Below are 14,168 nucleotides of genomic sequence, written 5' to 3' on the forward strand. Positions count from 1 at the left end.
AGATATATTATGCGATAAGAGTTTATTTACTTTAATATATTTCTACAAAAACAGTCAATTTATTCCTCCATATATATTATTCTTTTAATATATAATATGATTATCCATATATGATGGCTCAATATTATTTTTCCTGTATATTTTTACCTAAATTGGCAGACTTTTCTTTTCTTCTTTTTCTTTAACCCTGCGCAATTTAATAGCTTCACAGAACCAGTTCTAAGTTCAATAAAAAATAAACAAATAAGCAAGTTTATATAACCAATTTGATAAAATGCATACTAATTTCACTCATTAGTAATAGATAGAAAAAAACTATTATACCAACGAATTGCTAGTATCTATACCAAATTAAAATGCGAAAATAATACGAATCAAATAGTATGTAACAAACAAATTTAAGCAAATATTTTCCATCATATATTTTATTACTTGTTAATAACTTCAACAATTTTTAAATATCTCAATGTAGCTATTTTTGCTTCTCCTACACATAAAAAAAAGCATAAAATTATGATTTGTTAATAAAAAAAGCATAAAATTATGATTTGTTAATAAAAAAAGCATAAAATTACGATTTATTAATAAAAAAAGCATAAAATTACGATTTATTAATAAAAAAAGCATAAAATTACGATTTATTAATAAACACATCAAAATATGTATGTTGCATATATGAATATATCTTTTTGATTTTTTTATTGATGTAAAAACCTGTTTGCCCAAAAACTTGCAAGTTCATTTGAGTCAATTCTGATTTTTCCACAGGAAGGCAGCTAAAAAGTGAACAAATTAGAATATTTAAATGATAAGCTCAATATATGTCCAATTATTATCTCGTTCGTGTGTAGTATGCACGAAATAAAACAAAATACCACACAAATATGTAAATAAATAAGCGAATAATGAATGGTATAGTTCTTTCTTAATATATAACCTTCCTTTTTTCATAGCTATATCATATAAAGCTTTGTATATTAAATTAATATCATCAAGTTTGGCCCTTCTTCGAATTAATAAAGGAACTGCTTGAAATGTACTATCTTCAATTGGAATAAACATACATTCCTTATCATTGGAATTTTTATTATCATCCCCACAAGTACTATTGTTTAGCAATTTTGTTTCAATGTCTTTTGATTTTGTATTTTGTGTGTCATTATTGTTAAAAATTCCTGAATCAGTTGCAAAATTTTTAGAGTTTAAGATATCATTAGACATAGTATTATTTAATTCGTCATTAAAATTAACACCTGTATTATCTATACACTTTTGTTGATAATCTAAACCTATTAATTCTTTAATTTTATCATAATTAACATTTAATAAAAAATTTTTAATATTATCATAAAAAAAGTTATTAAGTATAATTTCTGAATTATGATAAGTGTTAAAATTTTTTGAAGGAATATTTAAATCATTTTCTAGATTTAACAAAAAATTATAATTTTGCATTTGCCTATGCATATAATTTATGCTCATTTTTTTACGTTCATACAATATGTCTAATTCTTTATTTATTTTATTTATTTCATTTTTTATATTTTCAAAATCGTTTAAAATTAAAAGTGGATTTATTTCATCTTCATAAATTTTACACATTTCATCTTTCAATTTCATTTCTATAAGTTCAATATCGCTGTTCATGCTCATAAACTAAAAAAGTGTTAAGCAATAATGTGAATTAAGATAGTTTAAACAACTTACAGATAGACATTTTCATTTTTCATATACATATATTACGCAATAAAAATAATATCGCACAAAAATTATGCGTACTTTATAAAAACTTCAACTTTATATTTCCATTTGGTTATTACACTTTGTTATTTTATTGTTTATTATTATATTTTTTGAAGTTACCTTTTCTTTTAACGCATCTATTGACAATTCCATATTGACCTTTCAAATTGTTATGTTTCGTATTATGGGTAATATTTATAGTATTTATATATGCATAGACATGTGTAATGCATATTTGTTTATAAGGCAATATATATGTTCCAACTTTGATCTAACGAAATATATATATTTTTTTTTTTTTACAAAATTAAGAGCATGATGGCTATGGCATTAAGGGCTAACTATAATATTATGCGAATTTTATGCCATTCTTAAATATTGTTTTCTCTTTTTTTTTTAATATTATTGACAATACAGATCTAAAATAATAAAGGTATTATACGTTATTATGTAAGATATACGATTTTGTTATATATATAACAAAAAATATTACATATTTAACAAAATTGGCTAGCTGAAAAAAAAAAAAAAAAATATACATAATAAAATGAAATAAACATTTTTTGGGGGCTGGAAAATACAATGCATTAAATGCAGCCAACTATAAAAAAAAATATTAATATATCACAATATGTGTGCATTTGTTAAAGTAATACGTATTTATTATGCGTTATGATAAGGATATACTATTACTTTGAATATATTGCTCTCTTTTATATACAAGTATATATAGCTATTCGTGTTTTGTTTTATACATATATATTACAATGCATAAATATAATTTTTTGTAAAATCCTTATTGGAATTGCATTGAAATGAATGACTTCTTACTATTATTTATTATATTGATATACCATTAGACTTATAGTAAAATTTAAATAAAAAAATAAATATTAAATAAATATAATAAAAAATATGCAGAATAAAAGGTGTATATATTTATTCCACACATGTAATGACCAAATAGTGTAATTCAAATTACTTTTAAGCAAATGCATTTTACTTAGTTATTTTAAGGCTCAAAGATATGAGTTAATATAAAAAAATACAAAAAAAAAAAATGAATATGAAAATAACCATTCTAATGTTTTTAAAGGATGACCAAGATGGATAAGCCTGACATAGAATACTTAAACATCCCTCAAAAAATAAAAAAAAAACTATATGAAAATAATTTAAACACAGGTATATTTTAAATTTTCACATAAATAAATGTGACAATAAGGAAAATACATGCATTAATATTACGTATAGATTTGTGCTATTTAATTAAAATTGTTTATATATACATTATTTTATTGGCTTTATTTTGTATACATTTCCCCCTTTTTAGTTGAAAAAATAAGTACATATTATTTAGAAGATTTAGAATTCGAGGTCAGCATTTATATATACATACATGCATGTTTGAACTAATTCAATTCATGGATATTCTTGCACATATATATGTATATACTATATTTTGTTTGTAGGAAATAGAACTTATACAAGATGAAATATTTAAATATCACATAAATGATTTAGGTATAAATAATACAGAAGAAAATGAAAAATCCAAAAGTTTAATAAAAAATAAAATATTTGCAAACGATTTTTATTCATTTAGCGATGTAGAACATTATTGTGAAAATAAGGATATATCAGATAATTCGGAAACTAATTTTTCTGATATGTCTGAAATATCATTTTCATCATATTCTTCTTCAAATAGTTACCATTACAAAAATAGTGAAAAAAATGTTAAAGACAATATAAAAAAATTCAATAATACGATTTTAAAAAATTGCACAGAAAGTTGGATTAGTAAAATAGAGGATATTGAAAAAAAAAAAAAAAATTATGATTGTATGCAAAACCAATTGGAGAAATATTTTTTAATATACTCAAATTTTATGAAAAAACAATTAAAAATAAGAAAAACAATAAATACTAATTGTATTTCATTGAATAGGTTACTACACAATGGCATAGAAAATTCTCAAATCTATTTTTTTTATGGAAATAGCGCTAAAATGAATAACATAATTTTAATAAACTTATTATATAATTTTATATCCCCCTCCAAAAATAATAACATGTCTACACATAGTGTTGTTTATATTTATTTTAGTTACATATTTGATGTAACTGTAATTAAAAACATTCTATCAGAAAAAATAAATCATGAAAAAAAAACCCAAGAACAAAAATCTGATTTTTTTAATAATTTTTATATATTGAGAATTCAAAATTTTAATGAAATTATTTCTTTTTTATTACAATTAAAAAAAAACTATTTCACAAAAAATAAATCTGAAAATAATAATCGTCTAAATAATATTACCTGTATAGGTATATATAATTTTACAAATATAATAAAAAATTTTAACATTTCTAACCAAAATTATTATTTTTATTTAATTCATGAATTCAAAATTATTTCAAAATTGTTGGGAATATCAATACTTATATTCGATTGTGTTCAAAATGAAATTTCTGATACATCAAGGGGTGTTAACATCTATGATAACAAAACACAAGAACTCCAAGAAATAAATAATACATTAACATATAATGAAGAAAAAATATATAAAAATATAAATATAGATAACGAACCATACAATAAAAATACTAGTCATATATCTGGAAATGCTAAACATTATGGAACAACAATACAGAAATATATTAGCAATAATCAGGATCATTATAGTGAAAAATTTAGCAATTTTTATAGTGATAATTATTCTGAAAATGAAGATCAAACATATTCAGAATACGAATTAGGAAATGATATAAAAAGAGATAATAATATTTTCAATGTAGATCCTAATATTAAAGATATCGAAAAAAGTGATGTAATTAAAATTCCTTTTTCTTGTTCTAAACATAATAAATTTGATTTTATCATAGAAATTAAAATTGTTAATAAAATTAGAGATAGATATATCATTCGTTTTACTATACTCAAATCTCGAACTAATATAACACATTTCTATTCTTATTGTTCAATTCAAAAATATGTGCTAACTGATTTGCCATAGCGAGCTATCCATATCTGTTCTTCAGTTCGTTTCTTTTCCCTTTTCTTTTTTTCTTGATTTGTTTTAAATATACATACACATGTTTTGTTAAAATAAAAAATGTTCTTTTTTTATTTAAGCGACTTTCTACTCTTAATTTTTCACACATTGTTTATTAATAATTATAAAAAAAAAAGTATAATGCAAAATATAATTAAATACCTACATATTGAGGTATTTTTCACCATAAAAAAATGTTTAACTTTTAAGTTAAAAATGTGTTAATTTAAATAGACAAAACATAGAAATATTTTGGCGGATCCCATTCTGCAAAAAGGAGGAAAGTACATCGTAACAAATGAATAAAACAAATAAAATAAATAAAACAAATAAAACAAATAAAACAAATAAAATAAATAAAACAAATAAAATAAATAAAACAAATAAAATAAATAAAACAAATAAAATAAATAAAACAAATAAAATGAATAAACAAATAAAAAGTAAAACATGGCAAACAATGGACTGCCGTCTTTGGCAATGAAAAAGAAAGATTTACTCATCATCATTGTGAATACTACAATCATTATAACTAGGTAAAAAAAAGGAAGATCCACTCTGAACGTTTTTTGATTCTTTTCCTATTGTTAGCCTCACGTTATCACCTTTATATATGTATCCATACTATTAAGCAAATAAATATAGGGATAATATAATTTTCATCAAAATATGTTGGATCTTTAAAATAATATTTATCCATTTTTGTATTCAATTTTTTTGTTTTTTTTAAAGAAACTCTTACTATAAGATTATGCAAAATGTTTCCCAATTCAATTGATCGTTTTTTGGATAAAATAACATTTGTTGTTCTGCTTTGCGATGTTAATATCATTGGACCGAACTGCGAAGAAATAAGAAATATAAAACAAAAGATATGCCATAAAATAAGAAATATAAAACAAAAGACATGCCATAAAATAAATTAATTACATAAAATGCAAATGAATGACTCTACCTTGACTCCAGAAATCTTTTCCCAAACAGCATCTGCTGGATGATAAGCCACACCTTTAAAAAAAAAAAAATAATAAAATAAAAAAAAAAAAATATAAAATAAAATAAAATAAAAAAATAAAAATAAAATAAATATAAAATATATATATATATAAATAAATAATAATAGGGCAATAGATACAAGAACACTACTCTCAAATAAATTTATATCATTCGATGGAGTAACTTATTTCACATTTTAACTTACGATAAGAAATAGTTTTATTATTTTCATCAACAAAAGTTGAATATCCAGATTCTTCTCGGGATTCGGTTTGTGAATTATCATTATGTCTGTCACTCTTATTATTATATTCATCAACAAAATTATTTTTTCCATTTTTATATTCGTCTTGAGATTCAACATCTGATTTTCTTGGCCTTCCACGTCTTTTGTGAATCTTTTTATTTTCTTTGTCAGAATGTTTATCGTCAGATTCGCTAACTGCCGATCGAGCATATTTTATATTATTTTTTGTGAATTCATTTTCATCCCTTTCTTCTTCATACAAATTATTATCATTATTTTGTTTAATTTGTTCTAAATTTCTATAATACATATTAGGATCTAAATTATTTCCATTTTCATTATCAAAACTGTTGTTGTACATTTGTCCGATTTTATCCTCATTCATATTATAATTATTATTTTGATTAAAATTATGATTAAAATTATTATTTTTTAAATTATTATTATTATTATTTACAATATTTGGTAACATATACATGGCTTGATTCATTGGGTTGTTCATGTTATTATTTCCATATATATGATGATTATATTTTTGATTTACATTCATGTTCATTGGGTGGTTAAGAGGTTGCACAAGGGGATGCGATACTTGTTGATTCATATTGTTATTTATTTGGTTGTTTGCATGTTGCTCTATTTGTGAAACTAATGGATGAACTAATGATGTAGCAATTGGTTGACTTAATTGATGAGCTAGTGATTCTGATATCTGCCCACTTAATGGATGTGCAGAATTATTTATTTGATAATTTAATAATTGACCATGTGTTTGATTTATAACGGCTTGCTGTATTTGTTGTTCTATAGGAATATTTAAATGATTATTTATTGTATGCCCAAGATGATTATTATATCCTGTATTTATAACTGGGTTTAAATTATTATTATTAGTAGTAGTATTATTATTATTGCAAGTTGTTACATACATATGATGTTTCATATCATTCATTAAATTGTTGTTTGCATTATTTATATTTCCAATTTGATAAGATGCTATATTGTTTTGATTCTCATTTTGTTGTACTTCATCTGGTGTTTTTTTTAATTTTGGACGTCCTCTTTTTCGTTTTACTGGCTGTTCAGGATTTACCTGACTATGTTGAGATTGTTGGTCTCCACTTTGAACCTCCGTTGAAATACCAACTGATCCTGTTGTGTTTATAGGAATTTGTCCAGGTATTGAAATGCCAGTGTTTATCGGCAATTGACTAGACAATGAAATTCCTTGCATCGCTACTGCACCCGGTACAACACTCGGCACAACACCCGGTACTGCACCTGGTACTACACTCGATACTGCACCTGGTACTACACTCGATACTGCACCTGGTACTGCACTCGATACTGCACCTGGTACTGCACTCGATACTGCACCTGGTACTACACTCGGTACTGCACCTGGTACTACACTCGGTACTGCACCTGGTACTGCACTCGATACTGCACCTGGTACTACACTCGGTACTACACTCGATACTGGAATGGTAGCAAATGGCACCGATCCAGAAGTAGGGATAGTTGGAATAGACATGGGAACAGTTGGTAAAGGGGTAGTTGACAAAGGGGAAGTTGGAAATGGAACCGCTGGTAATGGGATAGTAGAAATAACATCTCCATTTTGTTGATTTATATTATTCGATGGGTTGTTGTTTTGTTGATTTTCATTATTCATATTTTGTATTCCATCCGATTCGTTGTTTGTATTTATATTATTTAGTTGTGTCTTATCATTTAAATTATAGGAATTATTAAAAAATGATGCATCTTGTTTTTCGTCTTTCATTTTATTATCGCTTGAATATCTATATCCTTTTTCCATGTCACTACAAATATTATCATCATTGTTATCTCCTCTTTTATTTTCATTTACATTTTTTTCATCATATCTATAATTATATATATGGTCTTTATATAAATTATTTCCGTGTTCCATTTCTGAATTTCTACTATTATAATAAAATTCATTTTGATAATTGTAATTATTATTATATATGTTATCATTATATTCCTTGTTTTTTAAACTTGCTCGAAATGGTTGATTGTAAATGTTATTTTCAATATGATTGTTTTGGTCATAATCGAATCTGTTTCCTCGTGTTGCCCTTTCATATATATTTTTATTTTCATCATTTTCATTATATTCGTACCCCATATTATTATACATTTTTTTTGAATTATAATTAGAATAATTTTTATAATAATTATTTTTGTATTCATCATATTCTTTATGACCTCTATATCTATACAAATCATTTTCTATTTCATTTATATAATGATATTCCTTACTGTTTCTATTAAAATACATTTTTTTATTTTCAAATAAATTTATATTTTCTTTTTCTCCATATTCTTCACCTCCAGATTCAATATGATTTCCTTTTTTATATCTACATTTTTCATTTCTACCATTTATATCATTATAAGTGTATTCGTTATCTTCATCTCTATACATATAATTATCCTTACAATCATTTCCATTTATGTTTGGATTATTTTGATTGTAGTGTTTTATTTTGGCGCCTATATAATATTCAGGTTTATCATATTGTCCATATTTTTCATATTTCTGTGGTAATACATTTTTTCCATACATATTTCTGTTAATATTTTTATCATATTGTATATTTTCATTTATATCATAATTTCTGTTAATTTGAATTTCATCATTATTTCGATTATTATATTCATGATATTTATATTTAGTATAACCGTTGTTTTCTCCATTTTCTTCTTCACTGTTATTGTGTACATAACTGTAAAATGGATGTCTATCTTTATATTTTGAATTATGATAATTATGATCCGAATCATTTTCAAGATTTTCACAATTTTTATCATTCTTAGAATAAATAAAATGTTCCCGATCTATATCATATTCTTTATATCCAACTCGTTTATCACTATTGTATCGAGAAATGTTTTTATATTTTTTTAAATAATAACCTTCACTAAATCTATTATAATTTGTGTAATTTCCTGACTCATCATTAAAATAAATTTTCGACAAACCTTTTATACAATCATTTTCATCTACATCTTTTAAATCTTTTAAATCAGGGTTGTTATAATTTCCACTTTGTCTTCGTTTTATTTTATTATCATCATATTTTGATTCGATTTTGTAATTATCATATCCCGTATTTTTAATCATGCTTTTTCTTATTTTTGTTATTTTTTTTATAAAATTTTCTTTATCAATACTATCTGATTTATTTAAATTAACTATTCTATATATATTTTTATTTATTCGAATCGCTTTTTCATCATTACTATTTTTTGAATCTATTAATTCACCACTAAATGTCTTATCATTTTCTTTGTAATCATGTGTATATCTTTCTTTTTTTTCATCTTTTTTATCATTGTTATAATAATTTAAAATGTAATCTCTATCTTTTTTTCGTCGATATTTGTTATTTTTATTTTCATCTTCTTCATTATCATTATTTTTAGAATCTTTTTGTTTATATGAGTTATATGTATTATCATAACTACTACTTCGTCTTGTATTTATTACATAACTACTCCTTCCTTTTTTATTTCTTGATTTTAATGGACTAGCGGCAGAATAACATGATCCTAGAGTAGATATATCATTGTCAAAATAAAGTTCATTTTCTTTTTCAGAATCATAAAATGATGATACATCATCATCTACATAACTTATTCTACTAATTGTATTTTCACAATTATCGTTTAAAAATTGTGAACTATTTAATCTGTATATTTCACAAATATTATCATTATATGGGGTATTTTCTGTTTCCTTCTTTTTTAATAAACCCTCTATTGAATTGCTTAGTGGATCGCCATAATTATTTCCATTAAACCCTTCGTTATTTTCTCTAAAAATACAAAGAAAATATGTTACAAAATTAGCAAATTCGATAATGTATTTATGTGTATTAGGCGACTTATCAATGAATAATGCCTTATTATACATTCGAAAAAGTGAACACATGTCAATTTTTTTTTTTTTTTTTATAAATTACAATGATGAAAGAGGTTTCCGTTCTATAACGGTAAACAATCCATTGCTAGTAACCGATTGATCGAGTTTCTGAAAAAAAAAAAAAAATGAATAAGTTCTAGGTACACAAATATGAAGTATATGAACATTCTGACCGATTTTGATTTTTCTACACAATAATATTTATAAGATACAGCAAATAACTACATTTTTAGAACATAGTAATGTTAAATATATAAATAAATATTCGTCTTTTTTATTTTTTGCACACATATTTTTGTTTGAGCTTACAAAATCGGGGCCTTGGTCATTATTCATAATTAAAGATATAGATTTAAAAAAGCTTATATGTAATATGTATTTATATATATTTGTGTTTATATTTATACATCATATATATATATATATGGAAAAGGTTAAATATACAAAATAAACAAATTAATCAATATAAAGTTGAAATATTTTAAGCACAACTATATATTATATGCTAACAAAAATATTTCTTTTTTTTCGAAAAAAATATTTTACAAATGATTGCATATTCTTTAAAAAAAAAATAAAGAAATACATACATACAGTTATTTATTATTTTTATTTTTCTCTTTTCTTTTTTTAAACAAATTTATATCATATATTGGTAAAACCACTATATATACGCCCCACACTTATGATGTGCATATCAAATATATACACATATTTTATGTATATTTTGTATGTACACGCATGCATATATTTATATATTAATCTTTATTAGAACTAAAAATACATTTTCTCATATCATTAAAAAGAGAAATATTATATATTTTTTTATATATCCTTACACATATTTTATTTTTTATAATTAAAAATTTTTTATCTTAGATATTACATATTTGCGCAATAAACCTGCGCAACCTTGAAAATGCGATGATAAAAGTTATTTATAAAATGTATGTCCTATGAAACATTAAAATAACAAAAAAGAAAAATACAAAAAATAAGAAAAATTTATATTTTGTATTTTATTTTAAATATTTTAAAGGATTTCCCATCCTTAGTATTTTATATTTTTCCCATTCATATACATGGTATATGCATTGAGTATTTTTTTTTTTTTTGCATAATAAAATTACATGAATAGTTAGAATATACAAAAAAAAATATTCATTCATTGAATAAAAGATATGGCAAAGATGTTTTTTTAATTTCATATAAATTTTTTTCTTTTTTTGTTATTATAAAGATAGAAAATCAGAGGATATATAGTCTGCATTTTTTTTTTGTTAAAAGTCTAAATGTGTAATTTTATCAAATATACAAAATAATAAAATAATATTTTTTCTCCATACTTTTGTTTAACTTTCAAATTTACATGATATTTCGTCATTTTAAAAATAGGACAAATACAGTCATTTATTTCTCTTATTCGAAAATGCATATTCTTTAACACACACTTTTAATTTTATCCATGCTCAAATAAAACATTAACAAAATTATGTAAAATAAAATTAAATCAAGTAAAATAATAATAAAACCCCTTTTATAGTATGCCTGTTTTATTTCATTTAGGATAGAAATACAATTAATGTGTGCAAAAAAAAACATACAGATATTTTATGGTGAAAATTAAAATTTTCATTTTTCGAATAATTTTTATAAAATATAGAAATAAAGTTATTTTGCTGTTCTCATTTTTGAAATATCATCAAATTTTATTTATTTTCAAACAGGTTCACTAAGGATATATCAATTTCTATATAATATAATTATCATATTTCATATTTTCAATTTTCTCATTTTTCACTATTTTATAATGCATAAATTTAAAGTTTGCTATTTTCTCCCCTTAGTTTTATCCATCCACAATTAAACGTTGCATGGGAAAAAAAATATATACATAATATATATGTATCCATAAATAAATAAAAGGATAAACTTTTATGAAATAAAAAAAGTAAAAAAAATGTATAAACATAGAAATATCCACGAACAGGGAATGGCCTCATACTATGCCGATCCATGTATATGTTAATATGATATTTTTTAGCATTTTTAAACATTTTTTTGATATTTTTGGCATGTTTGATATTTTTAATTTGACTTTTATTAATTTTTTTCGTGAGCAAATTATCGGAATTAAAACACCCAAGTAAATTCCTAATGACAAGGCAATTAATTTTTTTTTTTTTTAAACATTTGCCATAATTAATTATGTATATAAAATAAAACCCACAATAAATAAACAAAATTTCACAAAAACTTATATTGTGTATATATAAGAACCCTTTTAATGGGTAAATTTGCAACTTTGTTTTCCCTTTGTTTTGTGTTTTTTTATTTATATCAATCCTTAAAACTAAAACATATTAAAAAAAGAGGTATTATTTCACTGCTTGAAAAAGACGAGAAAACAAAAATAGCTTTTGTGTATAAATATTTTTTACCCAACACCAATGTAAAAAGAAATGCAAATAAACACTTTTATAAAAGTAAGAAAGAAAAGGAAATCCTTGAATCAGGTTATTTATATCCATTTGATCATTTAGAAAAAAAAAAAAAAAAATTTCCACCAGATCCTTATATTCCAAATAACGAAGAAATTGAAGAAAATGATGAAAATATTTTTGACGAACTTAATGAAAACGAATTGTTAGATTATGATAATGATGATGAAGATGCTAAACAAAATTTTGGAAAAACAACTTTCAATCATCCGCATTATAGGGCACCTATAAAAGAAAGAGCTGGGGAATATAGTGATAAAATTGATACAGAAATAAATAATGCTGACGAAATCACAAATGCAATGATAGAAAATGAAGAAATGATAAATACAAATGAAATACAAAAAGAAATCATAAATGTCTATGTTTATTCATCTGAAATAAATAAAGAAAAAAATGAAATAGTAAAAGATAAATTATATTATCTTATGCATACTAACATGGATAGTATTTTTATTAAATATTTCGAACTAAACGTTCAATCACATATAGATAATAAGGAAAAAAAAGTTAGCGTCTCATATGAACTAAAAAATAATGCCTTTAAAAAAAATATACATTCGCTTACAGAATTAATTGAATTTTCCCATAAGTTGAAAAAAATATTAAATGATAAAGTCGAGACATTATTTAAAGAGAAAGAGGATGAAAAAGAAGCAAACAGAAATGAATATGAAAAAGATGGAAATGCAAAATATTTAAAAAATATACTTAAAAAAGAATTAGAAGAATATAAAAAAGAAAGAAATATTTCAAATATATCAAAAAAAAATTTACAAGTTAGCATAGAATCATCTCTTAAACTTATAGAAAAATGCACACAAAAAATGTACACACAAAATTATGAAATAACATTACGTGATTTAAAATTAGCTTATAATATGTTGCCTTGTAAATATTATGGATATTTTTTGTCAGATTTATGTTCAAACATTTCGATGTTATCATACTATACAAATGATTTACAAGGTGCTTTTAATTTTGCTCTAAAGTCAATTAAATATGAACCGAAATATAAATTATCTTGGAAATGCCTGGGAGATGCATATAGAAGTTTTCGAAAATTTTGGCAAGCTAAAAATTTTTATGATATAGCTATATATTTAGGTTATAAAGATGAAAAAGGGGAAAATTTTGAAAAAATTACTCAAGAATTAACCAATTTAACTCAATCAGCATTAAAAAATGTAGATTTATTAAAAACAAATATGAACAATTATACTAATATAATAATTAAAAAAAACATAGGAATTGTATTAAATAAAAATCCAGATGAAATAGGAGGCTGTTATGTGTCTTATATAATTGAAGGAAGCAAAGCTAGTAAAAAAAATTTTAACCATGGAGATCAAATTGTTGCATTAAATAATATTGTAACTTATGGAAAACCAATTGATGATTGTTTAAAGGCATTTCAAAAAAATGATGGATCTTATGATATAATATTTTTTAAAGGAAATATAATTGAATTATATGGTTTAGAAGCTTACAAATATTTAATTAAGAATAATTTGTTTTACACACTTTTTGAAAATGAAAAAATATCATCTTTTAAAAGAAATGAGACTATATTGTTTGACATGAAAGGATTTGGAACATTTTCCGAATATGGAATGTCCAAAGGAGAAAATATGTAAAATTTTGAAAAAAAAAAAATCAGCTAGCTA

At 22.9% G+C, this 14,168-nt stretch overlaps 4 protein-coding genes across 4 annotated transcripts; 2 read left to right on the forward strand and 2 right to left on the reverse strand.

The window, feature by feature from the left end:
* Nucleotides 1-143: 143 nt before the first annotated feature.
* PBANKA_0405800 (spindle and kinetochore-associated protein 2, putative) lies at nt 144-1,896 on the reverse strand (the record flags this gene model as incomplete). The annotated part of the gene is made up of 5 exons (XM_034568091.1): nt 144-219; nt 433-487; nt 715-776; nt 938-1,656; nt 1,864-1,896. 5 exons carry the CDS (start codon nt 1,894-1,896, stop codon nt 144-146), a joined length of 945 nt encoding a protein of 314 aa, XP_034420115.1.
* Nucleotides 1,897-2,849: 953 nt separating this feature from the next.
* On the forward strand, nt 2,850-4,763 carry PBANKA_0405900 (conserved Plasmodium protein, unknown function; the record flags this gene model as incomplete). Its single annotated transcript, XM_034568092.1, has 3 exons — nt 2,850-2,928; nt 3,077-3,120; nt 3,216-4,763. 3 exons carry the CDS (start codon nt 2,850-2,852, stop codon nt 4,761-4,763), a joined length of 1,671 nt encoding a protein of 556 aa, XP_034420116.1.
* A 260-nt stretch (nt 4,764-5,023) lies between these two features.
* On the reverse strand, nt 5,024-10,336 carry PBANKA_0406000 (conserved Plasmodium protein, unknown function; the record flags this gene model as incomplete). The annotated part of the gene is made up of 7 exons (XM_034568093.1): nt 5,024-5,069; nt 5,302-5,426; nt 5,545-5,643; nt 5,758-5,810; nt 6,004-9,893; nt 10,041-10,108; nt 10,310-10,336. 7 exons carry the CDS (start codon nt 10,334-10,336, stop codon nt 5,024-5,026), a joined length of 4,308 nt encoding a protein of 1,435 aa, XP_034420117.1.
* Nucleotides 10,337-12,287: 1,951 nt separating this feature from the next.
* On the forward strand, nt 12,288-14,138 carry PBANKA_0406100 (conserved Plasmodium protein, unknown function; the record flags this gene model as incomplete). The annotated part of the gene is made up of 1 exon (XM_034568095.1): nt 12,288-14,138. The coding sequence occupies one exon, from the start codon at nt 12,288-12,290 to the stop codon at nt 14,136-14,138; it is 1,851 nt and encodes a 616-aa protein (XP_034420118.1).
* Between the last annotated feature and the right edge of the window lie 30 nt (nt 14,139-14,168).

This window comes from Plasmodium berghei (assembly GCF_900002375.2).
Source record: "Plasmodium berghei ANKA genome assembly, chromosome: 4".
NCBI classification, from domain to species: Eukaryota; Apicomplexa; class Aconoidasida; order Haemosporida; family Plasmodiidae; genus Plasmodium; species Plasmodium berghei.